This window comes from Vidua macroura, chromosome 7 (assembly GCF_024509145.1).
Source record: "Vidua macroura isolate BioBank_ID:100142 chromosome 7, ASM2450914v1, whole genome shotgun sequence".
In the NCBI taxonomy this organism is placed as follows: domain Eukaryota; kingdom Metazoa; phylum Chordata; class Aves; order Passeriformes; family Viduidae; genus Vidua; species Vidua macroura.
This window is the reverse complement of record NC_071577.1, coordinates 25493858-25514033: the sequence shown is the minus strand read 5'-3', so window position 1 is coordinate 25514033 and position 20176 is coordinate 25493858. Positions and strand designations below refer to the sequence as shown.

The 20176-nt window shown below is 58.9% G+C and overlaps 1 protein-coding gene across 5 annotated transcripts in view; it reads right to left on the bottom strand.

Annotated features, from left to right (window-relative positions):
• Nucleotides 1-19497, bottom strand: part of TNS1 (tensin 1) — a 54289-nt gene extending 34792 nt beyond the window's left edge. For 2 of the 5 annotated variants that reach the window (XM_053982178.1, XM_053982180.1), the window contains exons 1-14: nt 19043-19497; nt 11309-11347; nt 6325-6374; nt 5864-6035; nt 5460-5510; nt 4818-4940; nt 4454-4518; nt 4249-4332; nt 4018-4130; nt 3356-3416; nt 1885-1960; nt 1616-1745; nt 1177-1242; nt 462-623 (exon numbers count right to left, since the gene is read on the bottom strand). In XM_053982178.1, the coding sequence (XP_053838153.1) occupies nt 462-623; nt 1177-1242; nt 1616-1745; nt 1885-1960; nt 3356-3416; nt 4018-4130; nt 4249-4332; nt 4454-4518; nt 4818-4940; nt 5460-5510; nt 5864-6035; nt 6325-6374; nt 11309-11347; nt 19043-19069 (1219 nt within the window). In that variant the 5' untranslated portion in view covers nt 19070-19497. Of the gene's footprint in view, nt 1-461; nt 624-1176; nt 1243-1615; nt 1746-1884; nt 1961-3355; nt 3417-4017; nt 4131-4248; nt 4333-4453; nt 4519-4817; nt 4941-5459; nt 5511-5863; nt 6036-6324; nt 6375-9103; nt 9124-11308; nt 11348-19042 lie in introns of those variants that run through there. The other 3 variants (XM_053982179.1, XM_053982182.1, XM_053982181.1) reach the window with 3 other exon arrangements.
• Nucleotides 19498-20176: the final 679 nt, after the last annotated feature.

Here is a 20176-nt window from a genome sequence, read left to right as displayed (position 1 = left end):
TGACAGCAGTCAACTTGCTGCAACAAAATGGGTGCACAAAGGGCTTATCCCAGCTCTGAAAGATGCAGCAGACCCTTGAAGGCCAGCAAGACATCCTCATCCCTAGGGATAATTAAGGTACATCTACATCTTGCCATGCTTGCAGCGTGACGCAGTAGCTGGGATACCTAATGGTCCTGCAGACATGGGGTTTGGATTTCCTAAAGCTCTGGGGCATAAACTAAGGCTGGACTCTGCTTGTGCAAACAGCACGTTGAGAGCTAAGTGCTGCAAAGAACCTAAGCTCTCTGGCACTGTGGCAGAAGGCAAAGTCCACGAGATCTTGCTCTCCCAACCCATGGCCACATTGCTCCCATCAGCAGCCACCTGTCCCCAGCTCTGCTGCCCAGCAGTGTCCCCTGTCCTGGGGTAGTGGGTATTTCCATGTAGACACTTTGGCCGACCATCTTGTGAGCCCTAACCTTTCTCCAGGTGCTTGCTGGGCAGGGGCGGCTCAGCCCAGGCCCCCTCTGCACTCTCCTCTCGCTGGATGTTGAAGTTCTCGTAGGAGTCCCACCGGATGAGTGGGTCAGACGTGTTGTAGTCCACAGAAACACTGGGCCCGTTCTCCAGGTGCTCCATGCCTGGAAAGAGGCAGGATGGTCAGGTAGGATGACAATGGAACCAGCAAGGATGGGATGGGGGAATAGGTGGAGAAAAGTGCATGCAAGGAAAGAAGTGCAGGAGCCATAGGGCAAAGCAGGAGACTCCTGTAAGAAAGGCAGCATCGAGATGGATGAGCACAAGATGTACATCGAGACTCATGAACAAGGTGTGCAAGACTGCCTGGGGCTTTTGGGATTGCCTAGAGACCAGCACACAGACTGGCAGTGAGTGTGCATGGGTCTGGACTTCCTGAGCAAGGGAGTCCTTCATTCCCAAACATTCCTTCCATCTCTCCTGGGCCAGCAAGGGCTTTGGAGAGCAGCCTCCTGGGGAAGAGAGCGAGAAAGATGGGGCATCCATGGGTGCTCCTAGATCAGCCTTACTGCCTGGATGCCTCACCCTACCCTCGTGACAAAGGGACTGCAATGGGGAAGGTGGAGGTCACAAGGGAGGGAGCAAGGGATACAGCTGAGGAGAAGGAAAGGAGACAGCATCCATCTCCAAACCCCCACAGCACTGAGCCAGCCATACCTTGGATCTTCTCGGGGCCATAGGAAAACACAAACTCCACCTTCCCATACTCAGGGAAGCGGTCATCTGGCAAGGAGAGAGCAGAATAAAGGGACTATTTCCATCCATAGCTCCAGGAGTAGTCAGTCACCCCAAACACGCCTGCAGACCAGCTTAAGGATAGGAGCTGCTAGGGAATATCCCTGCATGGGGCAGTGCATCTTCCCCTCCAGAAAAACCCCGAGGCAGCCCCTCTGCACCAGTAATGGTTTTGGCACTGAAAGGGATGATGGTGCCACCACTTCCCAAGCAGCACCACACCCTGCAGATGGAGCAGGGGTGCCCTGTTTTGGCATGGGTGGATCTGGGATGGGTGCCCAGATGTCCCCATGATGATACCAGAGTTACAGGGGGCAGGAGGATGAGGTAGTTTGGAGCAGGGAAGTGCCAGGGCAGTTACCTCTGAAGGCCTCATCCAGGTCCTCCTTGCCAAAGACGACGTCAAGATCATGCACGGCACATGTGTGGAACTGCACACGGAAAATCACATCACGGGTAGGGCTGCGAAACTTCTTGTGGTAGCACTTCAGCTGCAGAGGGGAACAGGGATGGGCCATCAGGATAAGCCCCCAGATCTGGGCAAGGGGGAATCTGGGGGTCCTGAGGCAAGGCAACCACACAACCCCTGTCTCCTTCCTATGCTGTGGGAGCTGAGCTGACGATCCTTACCAAGATATCGCCCTTGAGCAGCAAGCCAGGCTCAATGGTGATGCAGATGCCTGTCTGGCTGTCTCCTTGCACATTGCTGCAGAGAGGAACAGCAGAAGGATGTGAGCTGTGGTACAGAGACCCCCCCCCCCAAGAAAACTCCTAGCACCACCTCAACCAGCCCTTCCACCCAAATCCAGGCAGAAAAGGTGCAAAGCACAGAGCTTGCCCTCCCTGTGACTGGGAGGGGCGGGGGGGGGGGGGGGGGAGGGGTCCCATCCATCATCTCAAGGGGCACCTATTCCCAGGTGGAAGGAGGATGGGAAGGGGAAACTGAGGCAGAGCTCAGCAAGGGTGCAAAAACTGCTGGATGGGAGGGTTTGCCCAGGTTCCAAGCACCGAGGCTAGGCTATCAGCCATCCACCCAGCTCAGCTGGGGCTTAGGACGTAGAGGGAGAAATCTCTGGGAAGACTCTTCTTCCTGCCTCAGTTTCCCTGCGGGAAGCCCTCCCCTCCCCTCCCAGTGCACTGCCGACAGGCTGCCGACGGGCGGTGGCGTCAGCAGTGAGGAACAAGGGAAGAAAGGAGTTGGATTTCACAGGCAAGATAAACCTGGAGTTTATTACAGGCCTCCCATAAACAGTCTATTAAAAGCTGAAAGGCAAGGCTGGGATGGCAGTAAATCTCAGCTAACAGGGACCCATGGCTGTATAGAAGTGATATCCTGGTCCTGGGGGTTGAGATGGTAATATTTTAAAGGTGAGGTGCTCTGGTCCCTCCAGGGAGACCAGGAGCCAGTGGTCCCACCCAGACTGGGATGTGGTGCTGGCAGAGTGTCTTGGGGGCCAGAGAAATCAACTCCTGCTTTCCTTCTGCCAGTGCCTGCTCCCAGGATCAGCATCAGAAAAAACTTGTGGGGAGATTAAAACAAGGGGAAAATCTTTTTTTGGAGAAAGAAAGGATATTAGCTCAGCTGGTCAGAGCATGGTGCTAATTACACCAAGGTTGTGGGTTCAATCCCCATATGGGCCATTTACTTCAGAGTTTAACTCAATGATCCTTGTGGGTCCCTTCCAGCTAAGAATACTCTGTGATCTGTGCGGACTAATCCAGGTAGGAAGAGCAGTTCTGTAAGCAGGGAGAGAAGAAATGCCTTCATCTCCCAAGGTACCTTCATCTCCCAGATGTCCCCATCCCGTTCCCCACTCCCTCCGGGGACACCCAGCCCCAGGCTCCGCGCAGCCCCAGGCTCCCTCTGCTGATATGCGGAGTCACTACAGCCCTCTCAGCAGAAGGGTCCAGTATGGCCCAGTACAGCCAGTTACAACCTCCGAAAAAAAGGAACCCCCTTTTTTTTCCCTGGTCCCCAAACGGACCAAGCACAGAGCACAAGAGCACAGGGGACTTGTCCTTGATCCCCTCCATCCTTCCCCGCTTGCCATGCCCCCCCATGCTGGGCAGGAGGAAAGCCCCATGGAGAGGAGATAGTTACTAGATCCCCGAGGTGTAGACGGGCTGCATGGCCTGGTAGATTTTCAGGAAGGGCCGACAACCTGGAAGACATCAAGGCAGAGAGAAAAGGCACACTGCTGTTAGCCGGCTGGGCGGAGGGGCCAGGGGAGGGATTAGTCACGGGAGAGAAATCCAAACAGGGAGGGAGCCAAAGCAAACAGCCGCTCCCTGCCCCAGGCAGCCCGCACCGACCAAGGGCAACATCTGCAACGGGCAGAAAGGATGCTGTGGATGAGCTGAGAAAGGGCAAAGCCCTCACAGTTTGGGTCCTGTAGGACCTAGGGCAAGTGCTGTGCTGGGGATAGGGGCGGGATGACGATCTGGGTGAGGTACCAGCACCAGACAGAGTACTGCATCCCAAACCCCAGTCTGGTGCCATCCTTGGAAAAGCTGTCAGAAAAACACTGTCACCCCGCAGCTCAGGTTAGTGCCCAGCATCGGGAGGGCATCCTCTGAGGGCATCTCTGCCAGAAAAGGGTAGCACCCTGCTATTAGGAGTGAACAGTCTCTGAGAGGAAAAGGGAAATTCAAATTGCCAAGAAAATGGTGGAAAATATCCCCCAAGGAGGACAAGCCTGGCCAGGCAGTGTGGGATGGTGGTGTGGGAAGAAGCAGGATGGGGAAGCAGCTGGGGGCACCTACCACCTTTCGACTCAAAGTTGGGAATGCCGTGCATGATGACGTGGTGGAGGAAGAGGGGCTTGTTGTTCATCTTGATGCTGCCAGAGAGGAGCCCACTGAAGTAATGGATGTACCTGGAGAGCAGACAGGCAGCTCAGGGGCAGAACCCATAGAGGAACATCCACCTTGGACCCCTGCATCCAACCACCCTATGGGGAAAAACCCAGCCTGCAAAGGCATGCCAGGACCCACCTCTTCTGGGATGGCTGTCCCACTGGCACCACCTTGTCCTCATAGAAGCGCTTCATGGCAAACCTGTCCAGAGCCTGGTCAGCACTGTGGGAATGAAAGGGCAGATGCAGCTGAAGGAAAGTATTGGCACCAGCACCCCAGCACCACTGGCATGGAGGTCACGAGTGAGCCCCAAGGCCACTCCAGGATCTCATGTCTCTCTCACCTGGCTGAGATGTTGCTGTAGTGCATGTAGGCAGCCACTACCACCCCCAGCCGGCCACGGTTCCCCTGCAGGCACACAGCAGAAGGGGTGTCACAGGGGCAGCGGGGCCTGTGAGCACCCAGGCACAGACATCTCACAGAGGCACACACTGATCCCTATAAGCATACACCAGCCCACAGATGCCCCAACCCTTATTAGACACACACCAATCTACACATATGTGCTGAGACCTACCCACACCCCAAAGCACAAACCACTGCATTCTCTACATCTCTCAGCCTCTGAGGCTGCTCAGCCTAACCCCTGCAGCCCCACAGAGCCCCTGTGCCCCCAGCGCTGTGCCCCAGTGACGGGTCCTGCCCACCTTGTTGTGCAGCACCACCACGTTGTGTGCCGCTGCGTTCAGCCACGTGTCCATGGCTTTGCAAATGCTGCAGATCTTCTCCAGCGCAGGGGTGTGCATGTCAGGCCATCCAAAATCCAGCACCTGAACAGGGGAACAAACAGCCTGGGGTCACAGGCACGCCCATGCGGAGCTCCCAGCCTGCCAGTGGCAAAGCCTGGGGCACATAGGCAGGGTAGGCATTACTGTGTTGCTCTGACATGCAACCTCCCAACCCTAACCCTGCACCCCACCGCCCAGATCCCTGGCCCAGGGAGGCCACCGTGGTCCCAGATCTCAAGCCCCTCACCCCAGATTACTTGGCTCAGCTTCTGAGGGCTCCCCCATTATCAGAGGGATGAGGACAATGCCTTAGGGAGGTCTCCAGGAGATACCAAACAGCCAGTTTTGGGCTGAGCAGGGGGGACTGGGAGGGTAATGGGAGTCAAGCTGAAATACCACAAACACAGTATGAAGTCTCAGTGCTTTTCTCAGGGTTTTTCCCAGCTAGCTAGAAAAGGTGGCTATTTTTCCCCTAGACATCTTGTAGCAGGGAGCTGGTCCTGCTGACAGGCCTACCCTGAGGCCCCTGAGACCTCTCTGCTTCTCACAGCTGTGACCCACCTTGGGGTGAAGTTTGTTGACATCACGTCTCCGCTCAGAGAGGTTGAAAAGCTTTAGGGAAGATGAAAAATAGAGTGAGAGGACATCTTCCTTGCTGGCACCTCACCTCTTCCTCACACCGAAGCCTTCCCAAATCCTGCTATGAGAGGCTTCCCCAGACACATTACCCCAAGTAACATTTTGCCACATGGCAATACAATGACCAAAAACTCCCAGGAGGTCTGAAAGGGATGGGTAGTCTTCCATGAAGAAAAAATCTCTCCAGCATAGTGCAAAGACCCTCCCTCAAAAGAGCCCAGACGGAGACAAGGATGCAGTATCCATCCCCTACAAGTACCCATCCCCAGCAGCTGAGCACCCCAGCCCCTCCAGCAGCCTGACAGGGACCTGGCTGTGCCCCTCACCACATAGTTGTTCCCATGCTTGGACTTGAGCATGTGGGCCACTTCACGGAGGTTGCTGGAGTAACTCTGCTCCTCAGCTGTGCTGGGGTAGGAGACAGCGATGATCCGCTCCGTGATGTACACCAGGTCCAGCTCACAGCTGCTCTCCATGGCTGCAGTCAGGCTCATGCTTCTGGGCAAGGAAGGGGACCACTGTCAAGACACGGCACAGGGACGGGACACAGGGACCCTTCCCCACTCTGCAAGACAGGCTGGGACACATGGGAACACAGCTGCCTGCAGCCTGTCCCCTGCTCCCAGTCCTCTTGGGGTATCTTGGGGACCCTCATGGGTTATAACTTCTGTGTCTTCTTCACTGGAGCATCTCCCAGGTATAACACCTCTGGAGAAGCAGGTCTCAGTGGGAGGGAGCTTCAGGCAGAGCAGAGATAGTCATCAGAAGGGGAAACTGAGGCAAGTACCTGGATGTTTTGCAGCGTGACTGCCCACTCCTGGGGGATTTTGTGGCATCCTAAAGAGCCAGAGAAGAAAAGCAAGTTACTGCCATGACCCAGCCACAGCCAGCACAGGGATCTTGCTAGACCTGGGTGTGATGGTGCTGCCAAGGCATCCCAGCTCCACCACACTGCACTGAGCATCCTAACACCCCCAAAATATCACTGCCTCCAAAGCCCACCAAGCATCCCAATAGCAAAGCAGCTTGACGTATCCCACATGCAAAACCCAACTCTCACAACCCCAGTGCTGCTGGGACCAGCTGCCACAGGCACTGTGGGGCTGGTGCCTTGCCAAAGGGTCCTAGAGGACCTTTTGGGAGGATGCTGAGCAGGTGGACACAGTCTCAGGCATGTCACAAGTCCCTCTTGTGTCCGTCAGGCTGGGGGCACACCTGGTGGGACAGAGCTGCTTTGGCCCTGGCTGGAGCAGGGCAGGTTTGCTGCCCAAGCGGCATCGAGGAGCCAGCCAGGCACGACAGTTTGCTTTGGCCCCAGCTCCACCAAGCCAAACGCCTGGAGGAAATGTTTGAGCTCTTGGAGCAGGAAACTTCTATTTATGCATGTTCTCCGACCTCGAAAATTTCATCTGCAGCCGGCTTGCTCTGTGACTTTGTGACCTCAGCCGAAAAACAAAGCAGGGTTTCCAAAAAAAGCTGCTGAGGAAAAACACACTTGCACCTCATTAGTTTTAGTATCTCTAGCTAATAAGCAGAAGTCATTTAAAGACTCATCTCATGCAGGCAACGTGCCTGGAAGGATCAGAAATAAGAGATGCATCCTGCAGCTGATTTCTGGGAAGCCCCATTGGTCCCCAGAGCTGCAAGACTGCTGCTACTCTCCTCAGGGCTGCAGCATCCCACAACCAGCACACCAAAGGGCACAGGACGAGGTAGGAGAGCAGTTTCCCTGACATCCTTCACCTGCCACCTTCTGCCCACCCAGCACACTCCCAGAGTTGCTGCCATGGACAGCCAGCATTACCCTCCACCAGGCTTACATGGCCCTCTCAAGGTCAGGTTGCCCTGCAGAGCAGAGCCAGGCTCAGCAACTCTAGGGCCTGGGGACAATGTCACCCCTCCCAGCCAAAGCAGTTCCAGAAGGCAGCAGCTTTGCCTCAGTGCCCAGAGGTGCTTGAACAGTAGTGACAATTCCCCTCCAGTTTTTCCTTAGGGTGTCCCAAATTGCCTGCTCACCCCAGAAAACCTCCAGCATTGCTGAGGGCAAATAAGGAGTTAAAATGCAACAAAAAGAGAGGTAAAACCTTTCCTGGGAGAGCCAAGGTGCATGGAACAAGCCTGAACCTGCATATAGGCTCATCCCTGCATCATCCACTAGTGATCAGGATGGGATCCCCACCATGGCTTGTGCAGTGCCTCAAACGTCCATAATGGAGATCTCTGGGGTCCCACACCCACACCCCCCAGCCAGGGGAGCCCCATCAGCTGCAGCAGCTTCCCGAAACAACCGCCTTTCCCAACAGAGAGCTAACATGGGGAAACCAGGAATCATCCCCAGCTCCCACATGGGTAAACTGAGGCACAGGAGGGCAAGCATGGTGGGGACACCAGAGCCCCTCTCCCTCCCCATACCTGGATAGCAGTGAGCCCCTTGCTAATCCATTTCCACGCCATGGCAGGTCCACTCCTGGTGCCCTCCAGACCCAGGAGAGCGGGTGCCCACAGCCAGGGCCCTCCAGTGTCCCCTGCCCCAGCGAGAGCCCCTGAGCTCTGCCCTGCTCCCCGGGCTCTGCCATGCTCCCCACCCCCCAGCCGCAGCCGCGCTGCGTCTCTGCCGCCAGCCCCTGCACGAGGAAGAGTCAGCCTGCAATCAGCTGATAGGAGCAAGCGCTCCTGTTATTAAACACTCCTGCCCACTGGGCTGGGAGACCTTGCAAACGTCCCCTATGGAGAGAGACTCCAGCCAAACCAGTATAACCCAGTCCAGCCCAGCACAGGACAGGCTGGTCCCAGTCCTGTTGGGTTGAAGATCCCTCTGCCCACCCCAACAAGAATGTGCCTTCCAGTCCCAAGCTAGCTTGGCAGCACCCAAAACCTGCAGGTCCCTTCTGCTTTGAAAGGGTGAAGAAAGGCACAAGAAAGGCTTCAGAAATATCAAGAAACTTCCCTAAAAGACAGCAAAACCAGCAAAGGAGGCTTCTAACTGGATTTTTCTGAGGATGCTCTTTCTCAGGGCTGGAAACATGTCCTGGACAACCAAAGGGATTAGGAAAAGACAGATCTCAGATGAGGAAGGCTTTCATCCTCTTCCTCATGGGAACCATCGTGCCTCCATCCCTTGGGTACCAGTCCCAACACACAGGGAAGCCAGCAAGCTGGCTGCAGGCGGAGGGGAAGCTGTCCACGTTGACTTTGGCAGTGCACTTGTCTACACTGTCTTAGCAATTTCATGTCCACAGATTAAATAACAGATCCCCAGCTCCAAGACAGGAAAGTCAGCTTTGAAGCAAAAGCCTCAGCCCCCAGTATGCTGGGCTCCACCACCACCTCTGCCATCAACCCTGGGCATCTCACTTGGCCTTTGGCATGGCCACCATCACCTTGGCTGGCAGGGAGAGAGGACTTCAGGGTCCCAAGTTTTCCATTGGGAAACTATAGGAGCATTCCAGGCTGAGGGATTTTGTCTGCAGGGAGTGCTTGCAGCAATGGCACAGGTACGAGTGACCCCCCCGCCCCCACAAGAGATCTTGAGGCAGTGATCAGCCTCCATGACTGGTTGCACTTACCAGGACTTCTACCTGCTTGGTGATGCTCTCCCCCAGGGATGGCTGCAGACAGGAGCAAGGAGAGGGTGAGAAAAAGGCAAGCAAGAGAGGAGAGGTTGAGAGAGGGACACACACACACAGAGCAAGGCCAGGGTCAAAAGTTCCCCCTGGCTATTTCTGGTGCTTCCTAGGAAATGTATCATGGTTCTGTTCCCTTCCCTGCCTGCCAGCATGCCCACTCTTCCTAATGGCTGGGAATCACCCAAAACGCAAGTGCAGAGCTGGGATACTCAGGTACCGAGGATGCTGCCATTCTGCCTCTCAGCCACCACCACTGGCACTGGACCACTGTTGCAAGTGGGAAGCATTTGGCTGAACCCTGAGCTTGTTCCATGATGGACACCTGGTGCCCCTCACATCTCTGGGATTCCAGATGGATCCTCCATGGTCAGACCCTACAGCTGGGACGTAAACAACAGCGCAAGCCCGGTGCAGTCCCACACCCAGCCTGGCAACTGGCCACCAGCAGGACCAGCTCCCCAAGATAAGCCTGATCCCACACGGCCAGTGAAGGACACCAGTGGGAGCAGAGCCAGGGTCGGAGATGCTCAGAACAGGGGGAAATTTGGTGACATGCCACTGGAGAGAGCTCTGAAAGGAGACTGGGGACAGGAATTAACTTCCTGGGGTGGGGGAAAGCGTGGGGCAGGGGACCCCAAATACAGGAAGCAGGAGACAGATACCTCTATCTGGGAATGGTGGTTGTGGTGCCTGGGGATGGCAGAGAAAAAGGACCCAGCTGGGTGGGTCCCCAGATGGGAGTGTTGGGACCAGGAGGTTGGAGGTCACCCCCAAAACCAGGCTGCTCTACTCTTGGCAGCAGGGCCGGAGCAGACATTTCCATCTATGAGACAGGGCAAACCCTTTCAATTTCCTCCCAAAGCCACAGTAACGGTCCCAGCTCGAAGCTAACATATTTTTGCTGTTGATAAGTGCCCAGGGAGGTTGGCAGGGGTGCGGGGTGCAGGCAGAGATTAAACCCGGGGCAGATAACCACCACGGGGCCCCAGGGCAGGCAGCATGTTCCACTCGTACCCCATGCCCTCGCTCACTTGGGCTTTCACGCTGCTCTCAGAGCTTGCAGGTGGTCATCCCCTACACTCACGTTTCAGGTGAGACCTCTGCCCAGCTATGGGCTGCCCGGCCCAGGGCCCCGTGTGGGGCACGGATATTGCGGCACTGCCAGGCTGCCAAGCCTGAGCTGAAACCCTGCCAGGGCCTCCTCTCCCCGGTGCCTGCCCCAGCAAGCCTTGGCACACGTCTGGAGCAAAAAGGAAGGGCTGCCGCACTGGCCCCGGGCTTTGCCAGTCTCCCTGCTGCCACGTGCCTGCTCTGCCTGCTGCCACAGGCATCACCAGGCTGGGGACGGGGCAGGGGAGCTGCTCTGCTTGCGAGATGCTGCCTGGTAGGCACCATCGTGTCATGCTTCCCAAACCTCTTGCTGCGCATGGCCCTGCTCCAGGCGACATTCCCGTGCCCTGGTGCCCCCAGAGCCCAGCCATGGCCTGGAGCAGTGTGGCAAAGGACTGTGGCTGTCTGCCCAGTACCCCCACACCTGCCGTCCCCAGGACGGGGTGAACGGAGATGATGCATCCAGCTGTTCTCCTAGTGTCCTGAGAGGACAGGGTGGGAACAGCCTGCGTCGCCCTGGCCCCAGCAGATTATTAAAGGCCCCTAGGACAGACAATAGGACAGGGTGACAATAACAAGAGCTCAAATGCACGGCCTTGGGCGCTCCGAGCCAAAGCCACATCTGGTACAGCCATCTCCGGGTGTGCAAGAAACCGCCCCAGCTCTGGCCAGGGAGGGAAGGCCAGGGGACCCCATAGCCCTGGATGGTCACGTCCTATCTCCCTGTCCCTCTCAGCAGCCCTGCAAGCCCCACTTCCTTGAAAGCTCCAGCTCCAGGAGTCCCTGGAGTGATGGCTGGGCTGCTCCAGCTTTTGCTGCTCAGCTGTGGGGTGTCCTTCAGCCAGCAATGGTGGGAGGCACAGCATCAAAATGGGGGTGCCCTTACCCCCTGCTCAGGACCCCTGTGGTTTTGAGGGTGGAAGATTCACGTCCTGAAGCCCTGGGACAGAGAAAGCACCATACCCAGAGCAGGATGCTCTAGCATCCCCAGAGCCCTGGCTGTCACCCATGGCTCACAGTGGATGTGTCACTTACCAGCTCATAGTTGACACTGGGGGAGCAGGGAGTCACAGCCTGCAAGGAAGCAGAAGAGAGCCAGGATTAGTCCCTGAACACCGTGTTCAACACAGGGCACGGGAAGAGGCTGGAATGCAGCATTTACCCCCCACCCATGCCACAGGGAATACAGCACCCATCCAAGGATGTGACAGGGGCATCCATAGCCTTGCCACCCCAGGCAGGAGCACAGGCAGTATCCCAAAATGGGAGCGGGAGCAGGCTCAGGGCCATGGCAGCTGTGCCATTCATCCTTGGCCAGGGAGCCAGGTCAGGCCCAGCCCCAGCCCGGGTGGGTATGGCGAGCACAGCATGGCACAGCACAGCGTAGGGCGGGCGCCTGATGCCAAGAGCAGCTCCTGGAACAAACCCCAGCCCAGCCTCGTGAGCTCCTGCAGCCGCCAGCTGAACAGCCCGGCTATTGTTACCTTAATTACCAGCGGCAATTACTGACAATTAACCTTGGGTTTTGTGTGCACCCCAGTCCGGGAGAGGCAGCGCCTCGTTGGTGCTGGGGCAACGGGCACAGGCACTCCAGCTCTGTGTTGGCCCAGAGATGCCAGCAGTAGTGGGAGGGTGTGATTCGGGGCATTTTGTCCTCTACAAATCCCATGAGGAGCGGTGACCCCTAGTAAGCCATGCCCTGCCCCATCCCAGGATGGAGCCAAGATGGCAAACACCACTCAGGGGTTGGTCCCCTACCATGGCAGCAGGGGACCCACTGCACCCCACTCTGCCTCTCCTGCCCCGGGCCATAAAAAAGGATTTGCCCCAAGCAACCCACTTGGAGCACCCATATCCCATCCCATCCTGATCCCCAGAGCACGATGCCCAGGGCCTGCTCCCCTCCCCGGCTGCCAGCCTGTTCCCTTCCTGTCTGTTTTCTTCAGGGGTTCCTCCTCCTCCCGCTCCCTTCCCCTGCGCATTATTATTATGATTTTATTCTAATGCAGAAACGCTTCCATAAAAGGCCCTTTTCCCTGCCCCGCGGCGCTGGCCCCGCGCCAGCCTCCCTGGAATGTTCTCCGGCAGCGAGCCGCTGCTGCGGACCGAGCCGAGGAGGGCTGTGCCGTACCGTGTCCCGCACGCTGCCGTGCTCTTCTTTCCCCAGGGATGCTCAACAAGCGCCCCTGACCCCAGCCCAGCCCCAGCCATAGGGCCAGTGATGGGGGGAAATGTGCAGCTCCCCCACAATGGGACACACTGGTCCCACAGCCAGGTAGGGTCCATGCCCAGTCCTCCTCTGCTGTCCACATGAGGAAGTTTGCAGGCTACAAATGCACCTCTGGCTGGAAAAGGGAAAAAACTGAGGTGCCTGTGGTTGCATTTCCTTGCCCTTAAGGACTCTCTGATGTGTAATATGGGCTTGTGCTCACCCAGCATCACTCTTCCCATCCACAGGAGACAGCAATTCAGGCTGTATGGCACTCTCGCATCCCAGAAAGGCAGTTTTACAAGGACTGCAAGAATGTAAAGCTGTTTCCCTCTCTCAAGTTTGGCTCAAACATGCCCCCAGTTGAAGGAGAAGAAGGAAGACCCTGCCCCAGACAATGGACCCCTCCCTAGGGAAGTCCAGTTCCTGCCCTAGAGGTGTTCGAGGTGTACGAGGCCCCTCCTGCCCCACGGGACCAGGGAGAGTATCACTCCATAGAGCACTGCAGCGACCCCCAGAACAGCCACCATCTCTGTCCTCAGGGATTCCTGCATCTGTCGGTGCAGGGAGGGGTGCAAAAGGCAGGGGGACCCGCACACCTCTGGCCCAGGCTTTGCTTTGCCGTGGCAGACACAGCGGCCTTTCTTCTCCCCTCACCGGTGTTTGCATTCCTGCCGGCTGGCCCCCGCCGCCGACCCCGCCGCCCAGCAGCCCTGCCCAGGAATGTGAGGAACGAGGCGCAGCAGGGCTGCCGCCCACCCCACCAGCCCCCCATGGTCCCCCACCCGGCCCCCCAGGTCGTAGCCCCATCCCTCCCAGCAGCCACATCCCACGAGCTGCTGCCTTGACACCCGAGTTTTGCCAAGCAGAAAAATCACTTTCCCAGCAAATGAGGCCCCATGGCCACGAGTGATAGGAGTCTCTGATGTCTCATAAAGGGTTGGGCACACCCTGCAGCCTTCCGCTGGAAAGCGATGATGGGCTCTCTCGCTCATCACCAGCTGTCACTCTACCTAGAGAAACTCGATACCCTTGACGTGTCTGAGCCCAGAAATAAACACCTGCCTGGCAAAACCCCTGACAGTCCCCGGCCACATCGCCATAGCGCAGAGTAGCTCATGAAATCCCTCTTCCACCTAACCCCTCCAGCTGCAGCTCAGGGACTGACCTCTGCACCACAGATCCCGACAGGACTTCAGCACCATTTCACAAGAACTGAGCGAGGCTGGAGGAATGCAGACATCCACCTCCTATCCAGGGATGAGACACCCCAGAGCCATCTTCATGCTGCAACCACTGTTCATACCTCCCTCCCTCAGCACCTCCTTCCTCTCCCTCCTCCTCCCTCAGTAAAACAACCCTTGCACCCATGGAAGTGCCCAGGGCCACTGCCAGGTCCCGCTCCAGCGGAGCATCGCTGTGGGTTGTAGCCCCAACCTGCAAGATGCCAGCAGGGCTCAGGGAGAACAAACCTCCATGAAGGGGCCCTGCGATTCAGGAACGGGCTGGATCAGTGCAGTACTGGGCGCGCTGGGGTCTCCCCAGCTGGGCTGCTGGAGCCGGGCGAGCACTGGCCCACAGCCCACAGCATGGCCCGTCGGGCTGCCGGTGGGTGATCCAGGCCCATCTCTGACGCATATCCCTTCCTTTGGGTGGCGGTTTTTGTTTTTCCCTTCCCCAGGAGCTCCGATAAACATTCCGGAGCTGGACGATATCCGGGCTGGTGCTGACCCTTACTATGCCAGGAGCAGACGCAGCGCTAGCCACCCTAGCCCTCACACAGACCCCTGCACACCCCTGCTTCCCGTGGCCAGGCACTGAGATGCTGGCAAGCCAGCCCAGCTGGTGTGGTTGGAGCTGGAGACACACTGTCAAAAGGGACACTGACATCCCAGACCCTCCCAAAGCAAGCCAGATTCATAGTCCCACTATTTAGAAAGAATGTGGACCCCAAGAGAGGGCATCAAGGCACCCTACTCCCTCCAGCCCTTTAAGTGGTTCCCCTGCCCAAGCCACCCTGTGGTCTGGAAATGCAGTTGTCAAAGAGGAATGTGACTCAGTGACCACACTGGCGTCCCACAGGACAATGCTTGGGCAGCATAAATGCCTGCTCAGCCGATGTGATCCCACCTCTTGGGGTCCCACATTACCCCATGAGGGACCACTTCCTCCCAAGCAAGTTCATCTCAGCATTGTGCCACTTACATCCCAACTGGGCTGTGAATCACTTCCCCATGCACCCCACAATTCTCTGCTCACTTCAAGACCCTGCCTCAAGTAAAGGGGATCCCAGGGACAGCCACAGGCCACAGCAATTTCCCCAGCCATTCCCAGAGTCTTTCCCCTACTCACCAGTCCCTCCAGCCCAGCCACAGCCACCAAGCCCTGCCGAGCCCTCTCTCAGTCACAGTGTCAGGCAAAGTGTGAGCTGCCATCAGGCATCTCACAGCAGAAGACACTTTTAGAGGACAGGTTGGCACCACTAAATTGGGGATGTTGGGGAAGGTTTTTCCCTCTCCAGCACCCCTGCTCCCCATTCTAGCTGCAGCATCCTTCTCCCCTGCCAGGCATAAGGGACCGTGGTGTCTGTGCTCTGGTCACCCCTCTGGTACCTGCACAGGGGTCAGGTACCCTCTGCCCACACCACGTGCTGGCTGCTCCTGCCCTCACATTTTTTGCAGCTCTGGCAAAACTCCTGTTTATGCAACATGTCCCCGCCAGGAGGACGGCATGTTTCCATGCACACCCGCTCCCCCCCCACTCCAGCTCCACCCTGCCCAGCACAGCCCCGGTGTGTGAGGCACAGGGCAGCCACACAGTACCCCAGATCCCTGGCACGGGGGGCCCTGGGAGGAGGCAGCACCCCGTGCACCCCACAGCCCCTCTCTGCCCCCACCACTATCCAGGGGTGCTGCTTTTGGGACTTGTTCTATCAGGTGGGGGTAACTGGCAGATGCGCCGAAGGGCAGGGGAGCGGCTTGGCCAGCGGCTCAGGGTGAGTCACTCTGGGCTGATGCTGGGGCACAGAGGTCTCACTGCTCCCAGGCCTCCTTCCAAGCATCCCCAGCCCACCCTGCAGCTGGGTCAGGGACTGTCACTGTGCCATCCTCTCCATGCCTGGATGCCTGGACAGCACCCATGCCAGGGCAGAGGCCATCAAGTCTACCCTGTCCCTGCATTCCCCAAGAGATGCTGGGGGCACCAGGGAGAGTACCACAGGGAAAAGAGCCACTCAGGGATGTTCCCCGAGCTGGGACAAACGCTATCTCCTGTCTCTCCCCTGGTATGTCGATGAGGAGCCGCCCTGTGGCCCATCCCCGCCAGGAAGGCGGCAGCAGGACCAGGACAGAGGTTACCCGGTACACACGGCCCTGCAAATCAGGGATGAAACGCCAAAGGGGAAACCAGCCATTCCATCCACAGAGGCCATGGGGGCCACCACTGGCACCCCATGACACCCTGGGATACACAGCACACTGGGAGGGTGATGGTCCCCAGCAGCCCATGGCTGGCCTGGCCAGCAGCCCTGGCACAGGGGTATGGGACAGGACAGGAAAAACAATGTACAGAGACACTTCAAGGAGTTGCAGTGGAGGCAGCTGCACCAAAATAGCCCTGGTTTCAACCCAAATAAGGGCAGGTCCTGGCTCCGGGGCGGTTTCAGCAGTCAGCCTCAGTGCTGCCAAGTGCAGATGAGGGGAAGGGAGAGAAGGTAGCATCCCTGACCCTGTCTGGGGGGAGAAGGGTGGGTTTGGGGGTCAGGAGGGGGACAGAGATGCCTCCACATGACCAAGACAGGGACTGTCCCTACTTTGCTTACAGGCACTGGCTCGGCACAGGGCCGGCCACAGGCAGGGATATGCTGTGCTCCAGTGCCTAAAAAGGCAACATCTGGAGGCAGCAGGTCTGGATCCAGCCCCACGGGCCAGCACGCGCTTGCCTGGCTCTGGCCCCACAGCCCCAGCCCTGCCCTGCTCTGCCCTGCTCTGCCACCAGCACCACACACATGTGCTGCCACCCCAATGCGGGGACACCCCTCAGCCCAGGCCCGTGGGGACCCCACAAGCAGCCTAAGGAAGAGCATGGGGTCACTGCCCCGCTCTGCACCAGACTTGCACAAGAAAAAGTACCAGGATCTCCCCACCCCCCAGAGCCAAACCAGGCACCAAGATTGGCCAGGGAACAGCTTCTGCACCAGGGATAGGCTGGGAGCAGAGGCACACTAGGACTGTCTGGGACAGACTGCTGCAGGGGGTTTCACCAGGACTGGTCCATGAACAGGTTTTTACATCGGATTGGTCAATGCATGGATTCTTACATGAGATTGGGCAGCAACTGGATTCTCATCTGGGGCTGCTCTGTGCATGGATTCTCACCTGAGATTAGTAAATGCATGGATTCTCACACAGGACTGGCCAGCACACGGATTCTTACACGGGATGAATCACTCCCCAGACTGTCCCATAGGACTGGTCAAGCCATGGATTCTGACAGGTGATTGGTCAGAGCACTGACTCTCATGCAGGATTGGTCAGAGCAGTGAATCCCACACAGGACTGGCCAGCGCACGGATTCTCACATGGAACTGATCAACAAAGGGATTCTGACATGGAGCACGGACACTCCTGTGGGACTGGTCATCACACCAGCCTGTCAGCAGTCTGTGCCCTACCCTGAGCCCAGTGTGGGATCCTTCCCACCAATCCACTCTGGTGGAACATCAGGCAAACCCCTTTCTGTGCACTCAGACCTCGCTGCACACTTTTGGCAGCCTCCCAGCATCAGGGGCATCTGCCAGTGCTCATAGGTCTGGGACCCACCTCGAGGGGTGGTTAAGGTGCCAAGATAAGCCCTGGCTGCCCTGAGGGGTCTTAGTCCCCCGGTTACTGAGCCCAGGGGCTCTACTTGGGAGAGTAGGAAAGGCCCAAAGCAGATGGAGATTGGAGACAGTGCTGTATCCTCGCCCTGCAGGACAGAGCTGAAAGAACTACAGGGGACCTGAAATGATGAGCAGCACCTCCAAAACTGGTGTCCCCCCAGTCTGTAGTTTTGAGGAGATGAGGAAATAGGAGGGAGAAGTGAAGAAAAAGATACACTCCCCCTACCCAGGAGCTGTGCTGTGGGACTGCTTTCTCTCTTGTGTCCTAAAACCCATCAGGGAAACTCCAATGCTGATCAGGGTCTGCTGGCACTGTGACCAGATACCCCGGGGACGGGCTGCACAAGGCAAGGAATCAGATAGCGGCAAAGCAAGGAGGGTCGCCCAGGGCATGGGCAAATGGACCCCCCTGAAGCTCAGGACCCCACAGGGCACGTGGGTGAGCACAGCTCCAAGGCCCAATACCCTGCCCGGGGCCAGCAGGATCACTAGGAAGAGGCTTCGTTAGAGTGGGTGAGAGCTGGAGGCTCGTTTTCTACCGATACATTTTCCCTGGGGTGGTGTCAGACTCCTGACAGGACACACGTTGTCTTCCCAGTGCCATCATGCTGTAAGGACAAGAAGTGCCTGCTTGGTTGTTCCCCAGAACGCCCAGACTCAAGTGCCATGAACACCCAGAGGGTGCAGCCGCTGTCACCCCACTGTCCCTGCCAGCTGTCCTGTCCCTGCAGGTCCCCCAGCACACACACCGGGGTCACCGGTCCCGCACCAGGGCTGACGCCAGCGCAGAGCGGGCTCAGGCGCCCGGGAACGGAGCACTTCTCTTTTTTTCCTTGTTTTCCCCTTAAACGCAAGCGGGCTGATGCCTCCCTCGCTCGGTCGTTTCCTCTCCCAGCAGCACAGCCCAAAAACATCTGCGCTGGGACCTGCCCTGACGGAGTTAACCCTCTGCGGGCCCGGCGGCGCCGAGGGGCCGGGGATCCCTGGCCGGGGGGGGGCGGCGGGGGGGCTGGCACCCGCCGGGGCTGCCTCGCCACTCATTAACCCGGAGTTTAACCATTGACGGTCCCGCCGAGGCGGGGGGGGGGGGTTAACCCGTAGGCTGCCAGGGTGTCCCGGCCGAGGGGCAGCCCCCCACTATGTGCTCCCCGCGGGGGTGACAGGAGCCCGGCATCGCCCCCTTGGCCGCGGAGCAGGAGCGGGGTGCCGGGGGCGGACCCCGCTTTCCCGCGCAGTCCTCGCTCCACGGGGACGCGTCCCTACGCACTTCGGGGAGGCGAGGGGGGGACGCAAACCCCAGTGCCTGTGTCCCCCCCTCCGGAGCACCCTGAGAGTCACCGGCCCTGGTGAGGTGGGAGAGGGGCAGGGGGGAAACGGCCCCCGGAGCCGCTCACAGGTCCCTGCCGGCAGCAAGCCGGCCCTCACCCCCTGCCCAAGTCCTCCTCCCTGCGAGCACCGCATCGCCCTCTTCAAGCCCCCCCCGCACGCTGAGACCCCTTCTGGTGACAGACAGCTGCGGACCCCCCAACACGGGGGGGCAGCACGCCCCCCCTCCACGCACCACCTCATCACCGCTCGGATGTCACGCGTGGCCCCCGCCCCCTGGAGAGATGACACCCCCCCCCAGCACCCCCCTCCCGGGGGGCCTGGGGACCCCTGTGCCCTCACCTCCCGCCCGTACCTGGTTCATGACGCTCCCGAAATCCATCCGGGGTCTCGCCTGCCTACATCCGAGAGGGACGGCACCGCAGCCTCACCTGGCCCGGGGGGCGCGGGGGGCGGCCGGAGGGGCCGCGGGGGGCAGGCGGGAGCCCGGCGTCGCCCGGGCGGGCAGGAGTGAAGGCAGACTGCAGGCAGAGCCCCCCTCCCTCCCCGGGCCAAGCCTGGAGAAGGAAGGAAGGAAGGAGGGAGGGAGGAGGGAGGGGAGGGAAGGAGGGGGAGAGCCGAAGGGTTTCGTTCCCCAGAAGCGGGACCCCAGCGCTGGAGGGGCGCGGGGAGGTCCCGCCGGCTCCCCGCTCCCCTCCGCACCCCCGGGGCGGCCGGGGGCTGGGGAGCCCGGGGCGCCGGCCCCGGCCCTGGGGAGGAATGGGGTCCCGGTCGACTTTTTCTACCGCTCCTCTCCCTTCTCTCGCTTCTTCTCCCTCTTTCTTCTCCTCTTCCCTCTCCCCAGCTGCACGGCGCGCTCCAAGTCCGGCCCCGCTCCGCTCCCCTCGCCTCCCCCAAAAACGCCCTTAAAGGCAACCGGGAGCCTGACTCGAGCAGCTGGCCCTGGGGTAGGGGCGCCGGCAGGTGGGCAGACCCCCCCCCCCCAAAGAAAGAAAATTACCCCCCCCCCCCCCCTCCACCGCCTCCCCCTTGAAAGCCCCTCGCAGCCGGTGCCGAGGGGCCGCGGCGGGCGGCGGGGTGCAGCGGGGTCGGGGCCTTATCGCCCCGCGTGACGCCACCGGCGTCCCTGTGCCCTTGGCGGGGGGGTGGCAGGGACCGGTGTGTGGGGCCCTGCTTGGGGCCTGCCTGGCACCCCCTGGCACAACTTGGTGCCCCCCTGCCATATGCAGGACCAAGTGCCCAACTAGTGGTCCTTGGGTGTCCCACACCCCCAGCGTTGGAGAGGATGTAAAGATTTATCAGCTTGCCTCTCAACTAAAAATCAAAGCCAAAATGCTGGAAAAGCCCCGTATGTCCCTGAGCACCTAAAGTCATGCCAGTCCCAGCTTGCCTGTCCCAAACCTGGCATGTGCCCAGCATCCCCCTGGCCTTCCTCCTGTCTCCCCTTCTCCTCCTTCCTTCTCCTCCTCCTCGGCGGGCTGCATGTCGA